This window comes from Vipera ursinii (genome assembly GCF_947247035.1).
Source record: "Vipera ursinii genome assembly, chromosome: 2".
NCBI classification, from domain to species: Eukaryota; Metazoa; Chordata; class Lepidosauria; order Squamata; family Viperidae; genus Vipera; species Vipera ursinii.
Genome location: NC_139513.1, coordinates 67,682,676 through 67,703,553, shown reverse-complemented (window position 1 = coordinate 67,703,553; position 20,878 = coordinate 67,682,676). Strand labels below are relative to the sequence as shown.

Below are 20,878 nucleotides of genomic sequence, written 5' to 3'. Positions count from 1 at the left end.
CATACTAGTTTCTTTAATTTGGCAAAAATATTTTTCTGTATTTTGTTGCATCCCTTGGATATTGCAGTTCATTCATAAATATAAAACATTTCTCAAAGAATATTATGCATATTATATGTTATCTGTAAAAATGATAAATGCAGGTAATATTATCATCAAGCATACTTATTGTCAAGTATTAAATTTTAGACTGAAGACCTGAGTACATTTGCTACCTATCAGTGGTTTGCCAATTGTAGTTTGTGTGTGTGTGTGTGTGTATGGAGATATGGAAAAAGACAGAGATGCACAAATGTTTTTATTAGATAATTATATATATAATTTTAACGGTTTTGTTATAACCAGTCTGTATCACTTGAAACAGCATTTGTTTTGAGCAAGGCTTAACTTGGTTTGTGACATGAAATCAAGTCTCTTGAGTTTCATTGCCATTAAAGAAACGAAATTTCAAACTGCAATCTAAAATGCTGTTGGTAATATGGAGTCCCAACTGTCAATTAACTGAAGTTTGTGCTATGAAATTAAATATCACTGGAGGAAATAAGTAATTGTAGTATGAAATTATAGGTCTCTCTGTGAGCTAAACCTGGTAGCGTGATACGAGTAAAGTCTTATTTTAGCAACAGAAACCCGCTTTGTGGCTCTCTCTCACACCGCAAAAACTCTGCGGTGATGCTTAACGTCTTTAAAACACCGTTTCAGAACAGACCGGCATTTGCCGTAGGAAAAAAAAAAAGTACAGTTCAGGCTGTAATTAACCAACGTCCCTCCCATAAAAAGCCTATAATTATTAAGTTACAAGCGTTTGTCCCTGCAGTCGCCCGCTATCTCTTACTTAGCATTGACAACCTGCCGGTCACGCCCCTCTCCCTTTCCGCACCAATCCGGAGGCAGCATTAGCGAAAGTTTTCTCCGAAAGCCTGCTGCTGGGAAGCGCCGCCCCTTTTGTCTCGCCTTGCTGCGCGCGCAGCCCGATGCCTCCGTCTTCCTGCTCCTCCTCCTCCTCCACCTGGTCTCTCCCCCCTCCCTCCTCCTCCTCCTCCTCCTCCTCCTCCATCCTGCATGTTTCGGGTCCTTCCTTCTTTCCGGCTGGCCGGAGCGGGGCTGTAGCGCGGACCGGATGTGCCCGGGGAAACCCGGGAGGTATGGCTTCCGCCCGGAACCCGTCATGGCGATGAGGCCAGACTAAAGGGAAGATGAATAAGGGCTGGCTGGAGCTGGAGAGCGACCCTGGTGAGTGAAGGCGCCCCTGCCAGTTGGGGGAAGAGGCCTGCGCTCCGGAAGGCGGGAGGCGGCCGGCCTGCCCTCTCGCTTTCCGGGGGACGGGTGGTGGTGGGACACCGACGAGCGGGTGCGGCTCTGCCTGCAGCCCCGTAAACGGTCTTCCGGGCCCAGGGATCCCACCTGGCCAACGAGCCGGAGTAGAAGCCGCTGTGCCCAGGTGGGATTTCTGAGCTGCTCCTGAGCCGGGTGCGTGCAGCCTTCCTGCGAAGTTAAGTTAGGGTGAGGTTTGCACGCTTTGGGGAGGGTGAGCATTTGTTGTTATTGTTGGAAAACTGTAGTTTCCGGCTTGGCGTGGCGCCTGGACTAAGGTAGGAAGGCTTGGCTTCTTCCCCAGACGGTGATTGGAAGAGGCCGTAATTCAACGATTGAATCCAACCGTTTGGTTCAGGGGTCTTCAAACTTGGCCCTTTTATGACTTGTGGACTTCAACTCCCAGAATTCCTCAGCCAGCAAAGCTGGCTGAGGAATTCTGGGAGTTGAAGTCCACAAGTCATAAAAGGGCCAAGTTTGAAGACCCCTGGTTTGGTTGATGGTATTTGGCCCCGCTCCCCTCCTCTTCCCAAGGAATTGTTGTTGAGTTGATGGCGTGGTTGTGTTTGAAATAGGTACCTCTTTGATCTTAGCCCCGTTGTGTATCTCCAGCGTGCCTCTTTTGTCTCTCGAATGCACATTGATGCGTGCTTAATGAGTCAAAAGTGAAAATAGTTCTTCAAAAGTCAATTCAGAGGTCAATATTTTCAAAATATTTTTTATTCGCAACTGGTGGTTGTTTATTTCCAACACGCTGTTGGAAATAAACACTTTGACAGCAGTGGCCCAAATTGTGGAAAGCTTTTGGGAAAAGTTTTATTTTTGAGCCTTGATGGCTAATAACACCCACCTTTTTTTTTTGGAGTAGTACCATAAAATTATATAGCAATGGAAAGATAATTTAATCAAGAATGTAATGCCACAAAGTTTGTTCAGTTATCTGTACTGTATTCGATGAAACGTTATGGCCAAATAACCAGAAAAAGGAAGCACAACTTGCTTAGGTTGATATCAAGTAGCTGATTGTAGCCAATGAGCATGAGTGTTTATTTTTTCATAGAAGTTTCAAATTCATTTTTGCCATACGTACGGTACTAATTTTTCAATCAACGTGCTGAGCTTACATGCTAATACATATTTAATTCCTAATTCTTTCTTCTTTCCTCTAGCCAGTGGTAAAATAAATCCCAGGTTTGATAACAGTCCGTTTCTTCTTTTTCTTTCAGTCTCATTGTCAGTCTGTCCATCTCTGAGCATTCTAGTATTTTTTAAATTATTTCTTCATCTGATGGAACTCCTTCATTTTTCCAGTGTTGCGCAAATATAATTCTTGCCGCTGTTGTGACAGAGCATGAGTGTTTAGAGAGCCAATCAGGTGTCATCTTGTTTTGGCAATGAGCCAATCAGATCACAGTATCAGAGAAGGACATTTGTTATGTGATCGCTATCAAGTTGGTTGGGCTTTTTTGTGTTCTTTCATTTAGTGAGCTTGTAAAACATAATAAAAATTAAAGTAATGGTGCAAAGAGTTGACTGCCCAGAAAGCAATGTAAAATAGTATTATTAAGTGAACAAGACTACAGTTATAAAGAAATTAGAAGAAAAATTGGTGAAAATTTAACCAAAGGTGGCATTTCTTTTCCCAAAAGGTTTTCACAATTTTGGCCACTACTGTACATAGAAACAGTAATACCATAGTAATACTAACAATAATACCATAATGTGAGCATATATTGCATTGGCAAAGCTTAAATATTTATTATATTTCTCCATTGTCTTGCACAAAGCCTTTTATTTTTATTTTTTAGTGTAAGAATCATATAAGGCCCATCATCTGAGCTAGGCAGATTTGGATACTAATTTACACGTGGTAAAGTTGAGTGACTTTCTTTCTGACCTATGTTGAATTGGCTCAGAAAGTGAGGATTATGTGGCAGATTCCCTTCCCCCCCTCCCCCGAGCCAATCCAATATTGATAATATAGAAATAGACAGCTCTGATGCCTCTGGTCATTCTCCTTTTCTACATTAGATTTGGCCATGATGTTGTGCATCTAAATCGTTATTCAAGCTGTGAATTGTTACATCCCAAAAGACATGACATTAAATACTTTTTTAAATTAAAATGAAATTTCTTTGGTAAGGATTTAGATGCCAGCTAGGCCGTCCTGAAGCAATAACTCCTAGGCCTCAGCCATATGCCACTTTATAGAATTAAGGGATTTATTAGTACTTATTCTAAATTGTGAAGATCTTTGAAGGTTAAAAACTACAGGTAGAACAGTGTGTTTAGTGACTGTTTGAAGTTACAGCGGCACTGAAAAAGACTTATGACCAGTTTTCAAACTTAGGACTGTTGCAGTATTCACATCATCATAATTTGGTTGCTTGGCAACTGGCATGTATTTATGACAGTTGCAATGTCCTGGGGTCATATGGTCATCTTTTTCAAGCTTTTGATAAAGTCATTGGGGAAGCCAGATTCCTTTGACAACCATATTACTAATTTAACATCAGCAGTGATTCACTTAATGACTGTGGCAAGAGGTCGTAAAATGGGACAAAACTCACAACAACTATCTCAATTGGCAGCAGAAATTTTGGACTCAGTTATCATAAGTCGAGGACTATCTGTATACATGAGAATTAAATTAGAAGCCAGGAACTAGTGAAGTTGCCAAAGCAGTAATTCAGATAATCATAATGGCATACTACAAAATTTAAAAAGCATTGATCAATGTAATTTTCTTAAAAATGACTGATTTTTGTCCACTTTGAAAATGTCCTTGCACACTTCTCTACAAAGTGCTAATAATAAAGCCTCAGGTTTGGAAGATATATACATATGTTTGATCTGGTAGATTCCTTATACTTATTCTAATCAAGCTCTCATCCCATCAAACATGCTGGCGATGAGGGAGAGTATCTGTTACATGGGAAACTTACTGCTTTCTTGACTCTAGAGCAGGGGTGTCAAACTGCCAGCCCGTGGGCCAGATGCATCATGCGGAAGCCGCTCCCACCCCATTGCCAACAATGGCAAAACTGTCCCGATACGTTGTGTGTTATCATGTCACGTTGCCAGTTTGACATGTCTGCTCTAGAGTATACATCATTCTCTGTCCTTTTCCCTGCACATTTAGGTTATTTTTGAGCTGAGAACTCATCACATCACCTGATATGAACAGCCAAATGATTGCCTTACCTTTATTGATGTAGCCTGACTGAGGTGATACAAGATTTGCATCTCTCATGATATAAGATGTGTGCTGCTTTGCTATGTAGCAGTTCACAAAAGAAATCCAGTATTTATTTATTTAACAATATGTATAGTCCAGCCCATTCCATATGGACTCTTTAATAACAAAAAGATAAAAAGTAAGAAACAAGCAGTAACAGTAAATTCAAATAATGTAGTTAGTGAAGTCCTGAGTCAGAACACCTCATATATTAAACTATTCTACAGGTCAGCCCACTGAAATAACACTTCTTTGGCTAGTTTTGGAAATTCTAGTAGGATAGATACTGTTTATATATCCAAGTGGAGAATATGCTTGCTATTTGTTGAGGTCTGTCATTTAATAGGCTGCTTTTTAATCCTCATCCCATGTACAAGAAAGGAGGTCTTGAATTTACTTCCTTTTTAGGACCAGATGATAAAATGGGAGGAAGCTAGCATTTTATCAATATAACAACAACAACAACAACAACAACAATAAGTAGTAGTAGTAGTAAAGTTGGAAGGGACCTTGGAGGTCATCTAGTCCAAACCCCTGCTCAGGCAGGAAACCCTATACCATTTCAGACAAATGACTGGCCAGTCTCTTCTTAAAAACTTCCAGTGTTGGAGCATTCACAGTTTCTGGAGGCAGGTTGTTTCACTGGTTAATTGTTCTAACTGTCAGGAAGTTTCTCCTTAGTTCTAAGTTGCTTCTCTCCTTGATTAGTTTCCATCCGTTGCTTCTTGTCCTGCCTTCGGGCGCTTTGGAGAATAGCTTGACTCCCTCTTCTTTGTGGCAGCCTCTGAGATATTGGAACACTGCTATCATGTCACCCCTCGTCCTTCTCTTCATTAAACTAGACATACCCAATTCCAGCAACCCTTGCTTATATGTTTTAGCCTCCAGTCCCCCAGTCATCTTTGTTGTTCTTCTCTGTACTCTTTCCAGAGTCTCAACATCTTTTTTACATGTGGTGACCAAAACTGGATGCAGTATTCCAGTGTGGCCTTACCAAGGCATTGTAAAGTGGTGTTAATACTTCACGCGATCTTGATTCTATCCCTCTGTTAATGCAGCCTAGCACTGTGTTGGCTTTTTTGGCAGCTGCAGCACACTGCTGGCTCATATTTAAGTGATTGTCCACTAGGACTCCAAGGTCCCTCTCACAGTTACCGTATATACTTGAATATAAGCCGACTCGAATATAAGCCGAGACCCCTAATTTTACCCCCCAAAAATGGAAAAAGTTGGTGACTCGAGTATAAGCCGAGGCTGGGAAATGCAGCAGCTCACCTTATGCTCCTCTCCAGAGATCTTCCCTCAGCAGCGGCCGGCAAAGTAGCTCGCACGCGAAACAAGCCCGGCAGAGGAGCCGGAGCGGCGAGCAGAGGCGCCCGGCCCAGATCCTGCAAGGCCCGGCCGAGACACGCCCCCAGCAGCGGAGCTGCTCCGGCTCCTCTGCCGGGCTTGTTTTGCATGTGAGCTACTTTGCCTGATGCTGAGAAGACCCGCTTGGGCACTCGGGTTGCTGTCAGTCTCCGCAGGCCCTTCTCGTTTCCAGGAACGTCAAGCGCGCTTGGCTCTCCACCCCCACGGCAGGGCAGGGCAGGGCAGAGACTTGCTCGCCCTTCTGACGGACCTGAAGAGAAACGAAGGGCTTGCAAACTCCCCGCGAGAAGCTGGGCGAAGCGCGCGGCTGGGCGAGTGTGTGCCTGCGCGCGTATTTACGAAAGAAACGCTCCGAGAGTTCTTCTTTCTCCGCCCCCTTGGGGGGAACTCTAGCGACTGCTGTAGCCGCGCTTCTCTTCTCGGCTCCGAAAATAGGGATTTCTACTCTCTCTCTCTCTCTCTCTCCCCTCCCCACCCCGCATTCTCCTGCCTCTTCGATTGCGACAATAAAAGGGCGAAGGGTGCGCTGGTTTCTTCCTCCTTCCTCCCCCCCTCCCCTCCCCTCCCCGATTGTCAGGTGAGGCAGCTGGAGGTCTGGCCGGGAGATTGTAGCCGTTTTGAAACGCCGCGTCTTGAAACGCCCGATCAGCTTGACATGCCAATACACTAGTACGGAAAGCTGCCGTTCACTTTCGGGGGGAGGAAAAAAACACAACAACACCGCACGCTTTCCGCCCCGAAAATCAGCTGATCGGGCGTTTCAAGCCGTTTCAAGCGTGACTTCACTGAGCTGAATAGTGCAGGGTTGCCTGCGTGTTTGCTTGTTCCGGGTAGAAAAAACGCTGTCGACCCCGGCATCTTTTGCGGGGAGGGGTGAGGTGGGGTGGGGTGGGGTGGAGGAAGCAGTTTGCGAAGCAGCCGAAATGGGGGTGTCAAGCCGACCAGGAGGAGGAAGAAGAAGAAGAGGAGGAGGAGGAGGAGGAGTGGGGGGCACGCGGCGATCCCGCTTCGCTGCTTTCGCCCGGCGCCCTTTTCCGACGTCCGCATCACTCCAGGCTCAAAGGGCGCCGTCTGAACGGAGAGTGCGGGGAAAGTGGACGTGCCGCCGGCGCCCTGCTCCCAGGCCCGGATTGGCTGGAAAACATGCCTGCTCGCGAGTAGGCAGGCGAAGATCTGGAAGGCTCGGGATGTAGGGAGGGTGGGGGGTGGGGGGAAGCGAGAGTCTCCCGGGACGAGGGGAGGTCAGGCTGCGTCCCGGATCAAGGCCGACGAAGCACCGACAGCCGCTTTTCTCTCGGATGGGTGGCTGTAAATAGGAGCCCTTCGCCTTCTCGGGGATGGCAGCGGCGAAGAAACGTTGAATGCCGGGCTAGCTCGCCACTTTGCCCTTTTTCCTGCACTTTCCTTCCCGGGTGCAAACAGCAGCCTTCAAGGAAACCCAGCCTGGGCAGCGGCGGTGGCTTCCTTCTCTTGCTTCTCCTCGGCTGGTTGGTGCGGCGGCTGCAACTTCACCCCAGCAGCCCGGGCGCGCAGAGATGCTGCTTCTCTTTCGGCTCCGCGTCCGCCAGCGCTCGGAGCGGGCTCGAGGTGCTGCTGGTGAACTTCCTTCCCCCTTCGCTTTTGCTTGCTCCGCTTCTGCTGATGTCACGGCCGCCGGAGCTCGGGAGGCTCGCTCGCCAATCACAGCCGGGAAGCCTGGGGGAGACCGGGAGCCAAGAAGCCAGCCGCCGCGAGTGCTGCGAGGGAGCGCGGCGTGGCGGGCGGCTTTTTAAAGGGAACGCCGCCCCCTTTTTAAACTTCCCCTCCGCCGCCGCCCAGCCTTTACTCTTCTTTCCTTCCACTTTCCGGATTAGGGCTGGGGAAGGAAGGAAGGAAGGAAGGAAGGAAGGAAGGAAGGAAGGAAGGAAGGAAGGATTTAGAGAGGAGGGAAAGGGGAGGGAGGGAGGGAGGAAGGAAGGAAGGAAGGAAGGAAGGAAGGATTTAGAGAGGAGGGAAAGGGGAGGGAGGGAGGGAGGGAGGGAACAAGCAAATGCTGCCCCAAAACTGGGGCGTTTCAAGCCATGGCTCCTCCGGCAACAGTCGCTTAAGCTGCAGTTCATCTGGTTCCCCCAGCCTTTCCAAATATTCCAGGCTGGAGCATTCACTCCCTCCGCAGTTCCTCCAGCCATTACGAGCCGTTTCTGGTTAAGTTCAAACAAATACAAGCAGATTCAAGCCGTGGCTCTTTCCGACCCGAAAATCAGCTGATCGGGCGTTTCAAGCCGCGGCGTTTCAAAACGGCCACAATCTCCCGGCAAGACCTCCTCTGCAGTTCCTCCAGCCATTACAAAGCAACTCTGGTCAAATTCAGGCCGTTTCGGTCTAATTCAGGCAGATGCAAACAGATTCAAGCCACGGCTCTTCCACCCGAAAATCAGCTGATCGGGCGTTTCAAAACGGCCACAATCTCCCGGCAAGACCTCCTCTGCAGTTCCTCCAGCCATTACAAAGCAACTCTGGTCAAATTCAGGCCGTTTTGGTCTAATTCAGGCAGATGCAAACAGATTCAAGCCGCGGCTCTTCCACCCGAAAATCAGCTGATCGGGCGTTTCAAGACGCGGCGTTTCAAAACGGCTACAATCTCCCGGCCAGACCTCCAGCTGCCTCACCTGACAATCGGGGAGGGGAGGGGAGGAAGGAGGAAGAAACCAGCGCACCCTTCGCCCTTTTATTGTCGCAATCGAAGAGGCAGGAGAATGCGGGGTGGGGAGGGGAGAGAGAGAGAGAGAGAGAGTAGAAATCCCTATTTTCGGAGCCGAGAAGAGAAGCGCGGCTACAGCAGTCGCTAGAGTTCCCCCCAAGGGGGCGGAGAAAGAAGAACTCTCGGAGCGTTTCTTTCGTAAATACGCGCGCAGGCACACACTCGCCCAGCCGCGCGCTTCGCCCAGCTTCTCGCGGGGAGTTTGCAAGCCCTTTGTTTCTCTTCAGGGCCGTCAGAAGGGCGAGCAAGTCTCTGCCCTGCCCTGCCCTGCCGTGGGGGTGGAGAGCCAAGCGCGCTTGACGTTCCTGGAAACGAGAAGGGCCTGCGGAGACTGACAGCAACCCGAGTGCCCAAGCGGGTCTTCTCAGCATCAGGCAAAGTAGCTCACATGCAAAACAAGCCCGGCAGAGGAGCCGGAGCAGCTCCGCTGCTGGGGGCATGTCTCGGCCGGGCCTTGCAGGATCTGGGCCGGGCGCCTCTGCTCGCCGCTCCGGCTCCTCTGCCGGGCTTGTTTCGCATGTGATTCCGGGCCAGGTGCTGCTGAGGGCGAGCAGAGGCACCCGGGCGACCCCAGCAGCATCAGGCAAAGTAGCTCGGCCGCGCGCAAGTCCTCGGTAAGTTCTTTTTTTTTGTTGACTGGAGTATAAGCCGAAGTGGATTTTTTCAGCCCAAAAAGTGGGCTGAAAAATTCGGCTTATACTCAAGTATATACGGTACTACTATTGAGCAAGGTACCCCCTATTAAAATATTTCTTGAGTTGTTTTATCCCGGATAGTTATTTATCAGGCTAGGGTTGTGTAGTTGGAAGTAAATCAGAGCACATTTAAATGCTTTTATGGAGGTGTTTTGTAGAATTTTATCTTGATTTTTGATTTGGTGTTTGTATTAGATTGATTAGACTGAATTATGTGCCCAAAACTATTTTTGTAAAATATGACTAGTATTTTCCGAGTAATAACCTAATCCTTTCCTATCCTCTGATTCTTCCCCCCCCCCTTTTTTTTCAGGGCTCTTCACACTCTTAGTGGAGGATTTTGGTGAGTATAATCTTACGGCATTGTATTAATTAGTTCTACCTTTTTCAGTTTGTATACTGACTCAAGTTTTATCTTCATATAGGTGTTAAGGGGGTGCAAGTTGAAGAAATTTATGATCTACAGAGCAAATGCCAAGGGTAAGATTTTGGCTGTTACACTAGCTAGAAAAAAGCAAAGTATCTTTCTGAAGTAATGACATAATCCAAAATGTATGAATAATGATAAAGATGATGTTGGAATGTATTAGAAATTGTTCCATTTCTGTCAAATAAATGTCAGAAATCTTCTGGAAATAGGCTGAAATACAATGTATAATAACATAGCAGAACTGATTGCAAAAAAGGAACATAATAAATCATAACATAACAAAAAACGATTGTATTATTATTATTATTATTATTATTATTATTATTATTATTATTATTATTATTATTATTATTATTAATTTAATTTGTATACCGCCCTTCTCCCGAAGGACTCAGGGCGGTGAACAGGGCAATACATATAAAAACAAGATACAAAAATTAAAAATTATTAAAAAGTAATTAAACAACAATGCCCGTAATAAATTAATACAGATTAAAAGTTAAGACCAATTTATAAAACCCAACCCCATCCCATCAGGCCAGGCCAGCTTGTTCAAAAAGGTGGGTTCTAAGATCGCGCCGGAAGGAGCGGAGATCAGGTGCCATCCGGAGCTTGATCGGAAGATGGTTCCATAAATCCGGTGCGCCCACAGAGAACGCCCTCCCCCTGGGGGCCACCAGTCGGCATTCTTTGACCGGTGGCACCCTGAGGAGGCCTTCTCTGTGGGAGCGCACTGGACGGAGGGAAGTTGACGCCGGCAGCAGGTGCTCCCCTGTTTTGAAACACTTGTTATAATGGTGGAATGGAATCACACATATTTTACATTCAGATTTCCTTTTTAAGGTTACCGTAAATTGCTTAAATCAGTCCTGTTGTTACTGAAGGTGTCACGTAGGTCTAGTAATGTTCCAATCCTTTGTGCTTCAGTTTATAGTAGCACTTTAATTATAAATAATTTGGTAGTGATTCATTTTAAGTAGTTTTTATTAAAAGAAGGTTTTACAGTTTTTTAAAAAAACAGCACAAAAACATAAAAGAAGTAGAAAAATAAAGAAATTGTGAAAGCATAAAAGTAAAAGTGAGAGATAATAAAAAGGAACAAAAAAGCAACTTCCCATCTTCTTTGAAGTTATTCTCAAAAAAAAAATCTTTTAAGATTCTTCTTATATTCTTTCACCATTGATTCCATTTTCACCAGAATTCTTCCAAGGTGCTAGTTATGCCCTACAAAGCTCTATATAGCGTAGGGCCTATTTCCTGTGATGTCTGTCCGGCTGACATCAGGGTTTGTGTGTTTTGGAATCCCTTTGATTAAACTCTGTCATTTATCAGAGCCAGGAAGCAAGGCTTTTCTGTCTGAGCACCTGACCTTTGTAATGGAGTTGCCCCTGAGATCCATGTGGCTCCTGGAAAGCCTTAAAAGACCCAGTTGTTCTCCTAGGTCTTGGGCTCAAGTAATTGGGGGCCCTATTGGGTATGTCCAAGGCTTTTTTTTCTCATAGAACGCTCAGAACGGAGTTCCGGCACCTTTTTTGGATGGAATTTTGTAGGGTAGGCAAGGCAAGTTGTATGACATGTGTGAGTTCCGGCACCTTTTTCTTTTACAAAAAAAGCACTGGGTATGTCCATATGTGTGAGTTTTGGCCAAATTTACCAACAGTCATTTTCTCTGATATTTTTTTTCTGATTCATTTCTTATTTTGTCTTATTTTATTGTCAGTCACCTAGAGTCATCTGGAGTTAGGTGGTGCCTAAGTTGAATAAAAGAAAACAGACTAAAATGTTTTATATTATAATTCTAAAAATCCTCACCTATCTCTTTGTGCTCAGAGAGGTTGTAATTCAGTTATCTAAATGCATTAGTTTGCTTACCCCAGAAACTTCTCAGACTAATGTCTCACTAGAGGTATATTGAATATGTTTGTGAATAGAGAATGAGCCTTCAAAAGTGATGGATTACATATTGCAAACTTATTTTTTTCAGACCTGTCTACGGATTTATCTTCCTTTTCAAATGGATTGAAGAGCGTCGGTCCCGACGGAAAGTTTCTACTTTGGTAGATGAGACCTCAGTGATTGATGATGACATTGTCAACAACATGTTTTTTGCTCACCAGGTAAACTGATCGGGGGAAAGAAATTTTGCTAGGCTGCTTGTTTTATGCTCTTAAGTGTCCTGCTGTCTGAAATGGGAAGACTTTATAACTGGGGGATTGAATGTAAAGGTGCAATTGTTGATAGATACTATATAAATTAATAAATAGCTCATATTGGAGGCTTTGCAGTATTTATTTTGCATGGCGTAACAGAGTGTAGCATTAATTGTTTTATTTTTGGCACTCATGCTGCTGCTTCTTGCTGTGGTATCCTTGTGAGATCCAAAAGTCAGAATGTGTTTGGAATATTTAACTGTGACAAAGTCAGATTGCCTGGAGTGCACCACAAGGATGCTAGTCTACATAGCACTGCAACTTTGCTGTGATATACAAGAGAGCAAGAATCTACTTACTGTATGGTTTTTGTATAAATAGGCTATTCTGCTGGATTGCCATAATTTCATATTTCATCTAAATATTATTTTGCTTTGTAGCTGATTCCCAATTCTTGTGCCACACATGCATTGTTAAGTGTACTCCTGAATTGTAACAGTGTGGATCTGGGACCAACGCTGAGCCGAATGAAAGAATTCACCAAAGGTTTTAGTCCAGAGGTATGAAGCGAGAACACGTTATATGTCTGTCTGTCTGTCTGTCTGTCTCTCTCTCTCTCTCTCTCTCTGTGTGTGTGCTGCTTATTGGGTGGTAATTTTCTATCTTCTAGCACATTGAAAGGGTACCAAATTAGGGAAAACTGGCTTTAAGTAATCCTTTTTGTAGACCTCACTTTCTCAGTATTTTTCTTGAAAAAGAAGAGTTTGATGCATTAACGTTCAGAATTCTGAAATAAGGCTGCTCAGTTGTTTGGAGAAGTACAAATAATATTGGAGTAAATGACATTGCAGAGAATTGGTTCAATTCCCTAAATAAAAGTGTGTGCAAAATTGTTTTAATATTATCCTTACTTAACCCTGAGACAGCAGTCCTCATGGCCAACTCTAATATGCCCAAATTATATGACTCACATTAATTTGAAGGCTCTTTTTCCCTGTCAGTAAAATAGATTAAGACAATTGGGATAGAACATCTATTTAGGTCTGCTAAAAAGAAGGCTATGGGTGATCTTACAGAATTTTTCCTCTCATTTTATTTTTTTCAACCTTCCAGAGCAAAGGCTATGCCATTGGAAATGCCCCAGAACTGGCCAAGGCCCATAACAGCCATGCTAGGTAAGTTGGGTGAGGGCAGAATATGTGTTTTCTGCAATATAAACTACATCTACATAGATTTCTTTTCTTTTTGAATCAGACCAGAACCCCGACATTTACCAGAAAAACAGAATGGAATTAGTGCTGTGCGGACCATGGAAGCTTTTCATTTTGTCAGCTATGTCCCCATTAAAGGACGGCTCTTTGAACTGGATGGTCTAAAAGTTTTTCCCATTGATCATGGTAAGTAATCTTGTTGCCTTAGTTTAGCTTACAAGAAGCGTTGCGTCTCTCATTTTGTACTGGAATAAAATTGGGGTCATCAGTAGTTTGTTACAAAGAATATGATAGGGTTGTGACAAGATTTTAACAATTTGAATTTCAAATACTCTGTTTTGAGTGTGAGATAGTTGGTTTGAGTATGAAATAGGCTAATTTGATCCTTAGAAATATTTTGTGCTTAATATTGGAGGTGCTTTGAGCTTGCGATACTTTTGAAGTTGCTAAAATTGTCCATTTTGGGTGGTTTGTTTTGAAACATTTTGCCCACAACTGAAATATAGCAATGTCCCAATTCATGAACATAATGATTTGGGAAAATACCGTATTTTGCAGCATATAAGACGACCCGGCGTATAAGACGACCCCCCAACTTTTGAGAAGATTTTCAGGGGTTAAAAAGTCGTCTTATATGCCGGGAAAATACGGTAGATATGGAATAGTTTAAATGATGGAGGAGAGTGAATTACAATTATTCTCAGGTAAAGTTCTATAATATATTTTAGGCTTTATTTGCATTAAAGTGGAAAGATTACAATTCTTTTGGCCTTGTGTGCAGTTTTAGAATGCATGGGGCTGGAATGCAGGTTAATATTTTGCTTTGTAATTTGAATGTATTTATTTGAATTTTCTGCTCTGATAAGCCTAAGGTGGCTTGTATTGTTTAAAAGAAAAACAGTATCTAAAAGGTTTATATGCAGATTAACATCAATAGAATGATTACTAAAAACATGTAAGAACAGAGTATATATTTTCCCTTCGGTAACTCATTCCGTCAGTTAGGTTGAAATAATTACGTTTAGGATTTGATTTTCTTTTCTTAATTGTCTTTAAAGGACTGCATATCTCAGATCAATAGCCAGGTAACAAGGGAGAACATACTCTGCAAGTCAGTTTAACAGATTGGTCTATTAGTAGAAACATTTCACTCTGTATGTTTCTGTGTTTGCCTTTTCTCTTACTTCCTTTTTCCAGGGCCCTGGGCAGAAGATGAGGAATGGACAGACAAAGCCAGGAGAGTTATCATGGAGAGGATTGGACTTGCTACCGCAGGGTGAATGAACAAATGCATTTTTGGTTTATGTGAAAATTTGAGAGGCGTACTTGAGAAGTGATTAAGTGCTTTGACGTTTACTGAACAGAATTCCTCTTTTTGGTTTCTGTAAAGTTTTGCTGTGCTTGCACAAGAATTGAAAATCAAGTATATTATAGGATTTATATGTGCCACTGACAGTGATGTACTTAGGTTGACATGAGAGTGACAGAAGAAGAGATTTTGCTACAATTACTTGGGGTCGGGATGCTTAATACCTATGGGTATTGCTCACAGGGAACCATATCATGACATCCGCTTTAACCTGATGGCTGTGGTACCCGACAGGAGAATGAAGTATGAATCTAAGCTCCATATCTTGAAGGTGAACCGTCAAACTGTACTGGAAGCTTTGCAGCAGGTAAGAAGGAGATAAAGAGAAGATAAGATTAGAAGTCACATGTCTTTTCTGATTACATCCAGCTTTTGAAAAGAGACACAACAGTTGGTTCAAGATGGAGGATCACCAGGCAGAGCAGAGTTCTGAGTGCAGAATAGCTTTTTCAGAAGGAAACTTGGAAGAAGCTCAAAAACTTATGTCTGTTAATCGAGTTGATTCTTTTTTAAAAAATCTTTTTTCACCCTACATTTTTTCACCATAGTAATGGAGTGTAGCTGCTGCTCCTCCTGCTCCTCCTCCTCTGTTGATAACAAGAAGAAAGCCCAAATATTAGGAGTGGGCATGAAAATGGAAGAGGCTCATGATAATACTTTCTGGGGTGGAAGGAACCAGCTACGGTGACTCGTGTCTCTGCAACTTGCACTCTGCGTGGGGCTTCCTTTGATAACCACCAGAAAACTGCTGTTGGTCCAGACGCACCGATGGTTTATGAAAGGATCTTTGGAAATGGCTCTTGGCCATCAGTTAATTGTTATGATTGCTATTTATTGGTGGAGATACTATTTTGTATTATGAGGTAGTGGAGAAAGGGCATTTCACAGTGAATGTTTTATTACTTCTTTTGGTTTTTGTAAGTTGCTCTGAGCCTGCGAGGACTTGGCAACATGCACATTTAATCATAATCTCAGCAGGAAGGGCGATCTTTTCCCCACATATAATGAGTGTATCATTGGAAGCAGTCGGTGATGTGCAGGAAGCACGGCCGTTTTCATTTTTCTGTTCTTTTGTGAATTTTATTACCATTTTTTTCCTACATAAGCTCATCCGAGTGACTCAACCTGAACTGGTACACACCCAGAAATCTCAAGAGCTCCAGACTTCTGAGGAGCCCAGGTCAGCTAGCAGCAAGAGCTCCACCCCACTGGAAGCAGGAAGAACACAGTTAATTCCAGAGAGCTCCCAGGCAGGTATGGAACGCTGAATTTTTTTTTTTAAAAATAAGGTAGTTACTAGAAATGTAAGGTTTTTATTTAAGCAGTGTTCATCCTGAGTCTGATTTTAAAAGTACCCTTGGGCAACTCACAGTCTCTAAGCTTGTGTGTTTGGAAGTAAGGGGAATCCAGATTCAAGTCACGATCTCTGAATAGGGTTTTTTGCATCCCGAAGTTGACTTATCAAGGAACAACTTGGTCGGTGTAATCTACTCTAAGCTTGGACTTCCCAAAGAAAGTCCCTGAACTTAATGCAATCGGGATTCCGATTTTTGGGCAGCTCTGGCCAGCTGAGACATTCATTCTTTTGGTGAAGGTAATAGAGATTTAGAAAATGGTTAGGGTTCTCTGTGCAGATGGAAGTACCCCAGATAATACTGCCTGAAGACGTACAGCTTGAAAATTAATGCACGTGCATTTTGCAGAAGGTACTGAGGATTCTAGAACCCAGGACCTGCCGGTCTCAACCCAGAGCCCTCCAAGCAAGGCAAAGCTGAGCAGTAAACCACCTGTGAGCAGCATAAATGGGGCCCTACCAGCCCCCAACCCCATCGTCCAAAGGCTGCCAGCTTTCTTGGATAACCACAACTATGCCAAGTCACCGATGCAGGTGGGATTTTGGACAAAGGGTTACCTTCTCTGCCTGATAATGCCACAAACTATATAATTCAGCTTATCTGGCTCTTTCCAGAGCAGATTGTTGCATTTGTCGGTCGAGAATTATTTTGTCCCGTTTTTTTAAATTGGATGTTTTGTAATTAAATAGCTGGAAATCATTTTTTTCTTTAACCCAGGAATATGGTGTATGTCAGATACATGCACTATGTAATACGTTGAATATCTGTCTACTTACTTACCAGTGTGTCGTGTCTGTTAAATTTACATGTCACCCACCTCACTGTCAAGATGACTCTGGGTGGCTTACAACATTGTAAAAACTGCAGTATAAGAAAAGTTAAAACACTGAAGCATTAAAAACATTGAACATTAAAAGTTAACAATTTATAGTTATATTTGACGAATTAACAACGCCTGTAAATTACCATCATTTGAATGTTTAACATATTTCTGAGTTTTTAATGTCTTCTTCCTGGAGGTGTTTATCAGAATTTACTAAATGATTTTATAGAGTCCACTAAATCATTCTAAAGCAGGGTGTAAAAAGTATAACCAGTAAGCTTCAATGCTGTGGCTCTCAGATCCCCTGGCGTTGATGGGGTGAAATTTTCACCTCTGTTTTGCATTTTTGACAAATAGTGGGGATTTAAGGTGTAAATGAGTTACTTAGGTCTTCCAGTGTATTTTTTTTAATTAAAAGAGCTATAACCTTTGAAAGACTCTCATGTTCACAGTTCTCCTGCTGATGAAAAGAACTAGATAGTGATGATGTTTTGGAATTTAGCTGTTTCAAAATCTCACACTTTTTAAAAAAAATAAAATAGAAAATGCATCTTCCCACTAGCACTGTTCTTGATATACCATGCAAACCAGTGTATCCCTACAAAAGCAATTAAATGTAGCCATCCTGCATTTCTGCTTCTTTCATGAATGAAGATTAGTATTTGAACACTATTCCAGTGAAGAAAGGACTTGAAGGAATAACTGCTATTTTGCTTATGCTATTCCAGCAGCCCCCAACCTTTTGGCCACCAGGGACCAGTTCCTTGGAGAGAGGTTTTTCCCGCGGATCGGAAGGGGCCTGGTTTCACGTGCTGCCTTCATCCCGCAGATGGGGCTTTGCTTGCTTGCACCAACTGGTTGGTGGCATGCTGTGGCTCGGTGCTGGTCCACGGCCGCTATTTAATGTAGTTGAATAAAAATGGCAAAAATGACCCCTATTTGTTTAATGGAAAGTCCATTAAACAAGAACCTTCCTGGATATTTTACAAAAAGCCAAAGGTTCTTTTCAAAAACCAGCTGGACTTTCTTGTCTTTTTTTTTTTCTTTGAAAATATTTTGCTTCTCATCCAAAAAGCTGGATGGTTGAGAATCCCCATAGATATGTACAAAAAGCTGCATTGCTTTACACCCTTTCCACTTAGGAAATAAGAGAGATTAAACTATTTGGGATATCTCCGTGTATATATGTGGAAGGCGTTTTCATAGTTTGCACCGTTGTTGTTTTTTCTCTAATCCAGACTTCTGTTTTGGTGAGTCCCAAGTGTTATTTGAGCAGGAGAAATAGTCATTTCTTCATGTACTTTGATTTGTTTTTAAAGATGGCCTTTGGAGGCCAAGAGATCTTCTCAGATACTAATCTTATCTGAAGGCATCTGGATGATTGTGTTTCAGGAGGAAGAGGACCTGGCAGCAGGAGTGGGCCGAAGCCGAGTCCCAGTCCCACAGCATCAGCAATACTCTGATGATGAGGATGACTATGATGATGATGAGGAGGAGGAAGTGTGTAATACTAATCCTGCCATCAGGTAATGCCCTGATGGTCTCCAGTAGTTACTCAGTCTGCCATTGCACCTTTGTCAAATTTGAGAGTTCCTTACTTCCAGTCTTTGAAAAATATTCTAGTATTTATACTGGTACTTCATAGGGCTGCCTGAGAAAGAAAGCTATTTTAAACTCTTAGCTTTGAGATGATCCCCAACTTCTACCTGTGTTAGTAAGGAGCAGGGTTTATGTGGGTGGATCAAGCCTATTTGTAAATCACCCGTTTGGAGAACTGTATATGTATCGAAAGCAAGGAACTGTCCATTGTCTGATCTGAAAAATGTTGGAAGTATAATTACATGATTTTTTAAAAAAATAGTTCCACGAAATTTGATACCTGGCTAGAAAGAGAAATGGCAGTAGGCATTCAGATTGGGGATAGCGAATGACATTTGTGGACTGTTTTCATAATGGAATGTTTGATATTCAGACATTAGAAACCAAAAAAAGCAGAGAGAAACTATTTTAACCGCGCTGGTAATTACAGAAACATATAAATGAAATCACAGAGATATAACTGCTTTTATTTAACCTAAACATATGTATAAATACTGCAAAGTTACGATAGCATTTTCTTTCTTAATGCTATATAACGTTTGCTTTACCTTTTTAAAACTGAGGTTGACGTATAGAAACATAATGGATATAATGTCAGCTTTCCCACACATTCTGATGGCTACTGCTGAGTATAACCTTCCCGGCTTAATATTTTTCCCCTTTCTGTGGTTGTGGACAGTTACAAGAGGAAGGGCCTGGTGAAACAGGAGCACCTGACGGGGAGTGGAGACAGCCAGCTGTCTATGCTGCAGCCCAACACCATCAATGTCCTGGCGGAAAAGCTGAAAGAAACTCAGAAGGACCTCTCCATTCCTTTGTCTATTAAGACTAGCAGTGGAGGCACTGCAGTAGCTGTTGTGGCCCACTCTCAGCCATCTCCCACACCCAGCAACGAAAGCACGGACACTGCCTCAGAGATCGGGAGTGCCTTCAATTCCCCTCTTCGCTCCCCCATCCGATCAGCCAATCCCACTCGCCCGTCTAGTCCTGTCACTTCTCATATCTCCAAGGTGCTATTCGGGGAGGAAGACAGCCTGCTCCGTGTAGACTGTATACGCTACAACAGGGCTGTGAGAGATTTGGGACCCACCATCAGCACTGGTTTGCTGCACCTCACAGAGGAGGGAGTTTTCTGCCCTCTTACTGTCACCGGTATGGTTCAACAGGAAAAAAATAATAATAGTTAACTATTTTCTTACTCTCACGTGGTTCCTCTTCTTTGCTTGTTGGGTGGGCAGTTGAGGGGTCTGTTTGGAGGTTTCTGGCGATGAGCAAGAGGAATAGTAACAAACCGAATGCTGAAGGGCTTTTAAATTTGGATTCCAGTTGTTATTATTTTTTTGTACCTCCTAATTTGACAACTTTAAACACGTTAGCACCTAAGGCAACTGAAGGCCTGTGCCGTTTTTACTCGAAAGGGCTTGTGACAGAAAACAGGACAGTAGGTAAGATGAGCATCATATTGATTTGTTGCATTGTCTTTGGCACACTAAAGGACTCAACTAGGATAATGGTGTTCTGGGGACTTGCTCAGTTTCTGGCGATTGATTGCCCAACTATATTTCAACCATTGCTTAGGTATAGGCAAGTGTCTTGGACAGATAGTTTGTGAACCTATTTATTGTCTGTTCTCAGTGTTCCAAACATGCCCAAAGTTCAAATAATTGCCGTATTTCTGATCTAAATCATGCATTGTCTGTTGATAAGATAACTGATTAGGACCATTTTTCATTCTGTTTCCAAGTATGGCTCCTTTTGCTTTTCAAAATTGATTTATAGAATTATGTGTGGGAATTCAGCGGATGAACTCATTGGAGAAAATACCTTTTGCCTCGGAGTTTTTGTAAATAATGTAGAAGACACATAATTATGAATAATCCTGACAGAAAAATTCAGTGCCTGCTCTGAATGGGAGCTCCTTTTCTGCTGAGTTCCCTACTTTTCTAACATTGATTTATAAATGAAATGTGTTTGTTACACGTTTCTGGGCTAGAAACATGCATTGTTTGGCTAAGAAATACCATTATTTATTCCTCCACAGTAGTCAAAATGATGAAAGTAGATAACATTGTGTTTAATCATTCCTCTTTTTTATTTTCCCAGAGGGTGGGAAAAACTCCCTTCCATCTAGCAAATCAAATGAAGAGGTTCAAATTATTGTAAAAGCAGAGGACGTGGACTCTAATGAGCCACATGACAGCAAGGAGAAGGCTGGAATTGGTCGGTCTACGGATCCCCCTGCTGGGGAAAAGTATGTTCCTAAAGTAAGTTACTTTTGCCTTAAAACAATTCTGTGATGGCAGAAAGTACTTTGGGGAGTTATTTGCCTAGACCTGGTTGCATTGGCTGGATGTTGCTCATAAATATGTGATATGAAACTTGACGGGAATCTTCTTTTTCTTGAGTGTGTCTGAAACTCACAGAAAATACATGGAAAGGGGACTTTTGGCAGCGGGACAAAGTCATCTCTTATCAGTCTGATCACGCCATTGTAAAACATAATTATAGCTAACAGCAGCCTCTGTGCTTGAGTCATGCAGAAGAAGGCAAGTCCATATGTCTTTAGGCTTTTGCAAGGCTATA

The 20,878-nt window shown here is 43.1% G+C and overlaps 1 protein-coding gene across 2 annotated transcripts in view; it reads left to right on the top strand.

Annotated features, from left to right (window-relative positions):
• Positions 1–992: 992 nt before the first annotated feature.
• The window catches only part of BAP1 (BRCA1 associated deubiquitinase 1), a 35,480-nt gene continuing 15,594 nt past the window's right edge, over positions 993–20,878 (top strand). For both annotated transcript variants that reach the window (XM_083353410.1, XM_083353409.1), the window contains exons 1-14: positions 993–1,233; positions 9,672–9,701; positions 9,784–9,838; positions 11,773–11,905; positions 12,379–12,498; positions 13,052–13,113; positions 13,193–13,335; positions 14,347–14,425; positions 14,702–14,825; positions 15,625–15,772; positions 16,222–16,406; positions 18,089–18,222; positions 18,975–19,447; positions 20,399–20,559. In XM_083353410.1, the coding sequence (XP_083209536.1) occupies positions 1,197–1,233; positions 9,672–9,701; positions 9,784–9,838; positions 11,773–11,905; positions 12,379–12,498; positions 13,052–13,113; positions 13,193–13,335; positions 14,347–14,425; positions 14,702–14,825; positions 15,625–15,772; positions 16,222–16,406; positions 18,089–18,222; positions 18,975–19,447; positions 20,399–20,559 (1,884 nt within the window). In that variant the 5' untranslated portion in view covers positions 993–1,196. The remainder of the gene's footprint in view (positions 1,234–9,671; positions 9,702–9,783; positions 9,839–11,772; positions 11,906–12,378; positions 12,499–13,051; positions 13,114–13,192; positions 13,336–14,346; positions 14,426–14,701; positions 14,826–15,624; positions 15,773–16,221; positions 16,407–18,088; positions 18,223–18,974; positions 19,448–20,398; positions 20,560–20,878) is intronic.